General features: G+C 61.0%; 1 protein-coding gene across 1 annotated transcript in view; it reads right to left on the bottom strand.

Moving 5' to 3' along the window:
• Nucleotides 1–127: 127 nt before the first annotated feature.
• The window catches only part of LOC114071884 (class I histocompatibility antigen, F10 alpha chain-like), a gene marked incomplete at its 5' end in the record, with an annotated part of 2,926 nt that continues 1,082 nt past the window's right edge, over nt 128–1,971 (bottom strand). The window contains 2 exons of the mRNA XM_027909768.1: nt 128–321; nt 1,291–1,366. Coding sequence (XP_027765569.1) covers nt 128–321; nt 1,291–1,366 — 270 coding nt within the window. The remainder of the gene's footprint in view (nt 322–1,290; nt 1,367–1,971) is intronic.

Raw genomic sequence — 1,971 nt, forward strand, 5'->3', positions numbered from 1 at the left:
GCCCCACACATCCCATCCCAGCCCCACACATCCCCCCATTCCCTGGCTCCCCCCACTCACCCCCACTCCAGTTGTACCGGTCCCGCAGTATCTCCAGGTTGGCATCAATGAGCCGGTTCCTCTCATTTCACTGGGTTTCCTCATCCCAATATCCCAGCTCAGGTCCAGCCGCCATCCACGGCGTCAGTGGCTCCACCTGGCCCCGCTCACTGTCGTAGCAGCTGATGGGGATCCCATCCAGGTATTCCAGTGCCATGAACTGAGGGACCCCCGGGCTGGGCTCCGTCACCGCCACTTGCAGGTAACGCAGGGAGTGGAGAACTGGGGGGACACAGAGATTTGGGGGGTCCAGGGGGGTCATGGGTCAAGGAAAGGGGGAACTGGGAGAGCTGGGAGAGCCGGGAAGGGGGTTTGGGGATCCCAGGGAAGTTGGTGAAGGGGGTGTCAGTGCTGGGGGAGGGGAGGCCAGGGTCCCACTGCACAGGATTGAGATCCCAGCATCAGGGAAAAGGAGGATACAGGGATTGGGAGAGGTAGAATGGGGGGATCCAGAGGGTCCCTCTGACAAAGAAAAGGGGCCCAGAGGTCCTCAGGGTTGAGGAAAGGGGGGTCACGGGGTGGAGAGATGTGAGATGGCCAAGAATGGGGGTCCAGAGGGTCTCAGAATAAAGGAAAAGGGGGCATCTGGGAGTCGGGAGAGGCGGGATGACCGGGAAATTTGCTGTAGGGGGGTCTCAATGCTGGATAAAGGGTTCAGGAGGGTCCCCATTCCCAGGAATGGAGGTTCAGGATGTCCCAGGATCAAGGAAAGGGGGGTGCAGGGACAGGGAGAGGTGGGATGGGGAGTCCAGGGGGGTCTCAGGGTCAAGGAAAAGCTGAGTCTGGGGTCTGGGAGAGGTGGGATGGCCGGGAAAGGGAATGCAGGGGGTGTTAGTGCAGGATAAGGGGGTGCAGGGAGGTCCTTGTGCACAGGAATGGAGGTTCAGGGGGTCTTACTGCCACACACGGGGTGTAGGAGGGTCCTCATGTCCAGGAATGGAAGTTCAGGGGGGTCCCAATAAGGGTGTGCAGGGGATCCCAGTCTCAGAGAAGGGGGGGTCAGGGTGTTCTGGGTGCTGAATCAGGGGGTGCAGAGGGGTCCCCATTACAAGAAATGGAGGTTCAGGGGAGTCCCAGGGTCAAGGGGAGGGGGTTGAGGGCACTGGGAGAGATGGGATGAAGGTTCAGGGGGTCCCTGTGCCCAGGAAAGGGGGGTCCAGGGGTCCCCAGTGTTGAGGAAAGAAGTGTCACAGGACCGGGAGATCCAGGATTTCTGGGAATGGGGGTCCTGCAAGTCCTCAGTGTAGAGGAAAGTGGGGTCTGGGGGCTGGGAAAGGTGTGAGTGGGGGTCCAGGAGATCTCAGGTCAAGGAAAAGGAGGGTTTGGGAGAGGTAGGATGGCTGGGAAAGGGGGTTCGGGGGGGTGTTGGTGCAGGATAAGGGGGTTCAATTGGGTCCTGGAGCTGGGGATGGGGGTCCAGGGGTGTCCGAGAGCTCAGGAATGGAAGTTCAGGTGGTCCCAGTGCCAGGAATGGGGTTCAGGGGGTCACTGTGCCAGGAAATGGAAGTTCAGGGGGTTCCTGTGCCAGGAATGGGGTTCAGGGATGTCCCTGTGCCAGGAATGGGGTTCAGGGGGTCCCAGTGCCAGGCAGTGGAGGTTCAGGGGGGACCCAGTGCCCAGGAATTGCCATCAAGGGCATTCCCGGTGCCTGGGAACCCCCTGCAGGAAGCACAGGGAGGGGAGAACTGGGGGAGTCACAGAGATTGGTGGGTCTGGGGGGTCCAAGGGTCAAGGAAGCAGAACTGGGAGAGCTGGGAGAGCCAGGAAGGGTTCCAAGGTTCAAGGAAAGGGGGGGCTGGGACTGGGATAGGTGGGATAGGGAATCGAGGGGGTCCCTGTGCCCAGGAAAGGGGGGTCCAATGGCCCCCGGTG

Source organism: Empidonax traillii, unplaced genomic scaffold (assembly GCF_003031625.1).
Source record: "Empidonax traillii isolate 1590-97213 ecotype Southwest subspecies unplaced genomic scaffold, ASM303162v1 scaffold2387:size25334, whole genome shotgun sequence".
In the NCBI taxonomy this organism is placed as follows: domain Eukaryota; kingdom Metazoa; phylum Chordata; class Aves; order Passeriformes; family Tyrannidae; genus Empidonax; species Empidonax traillii.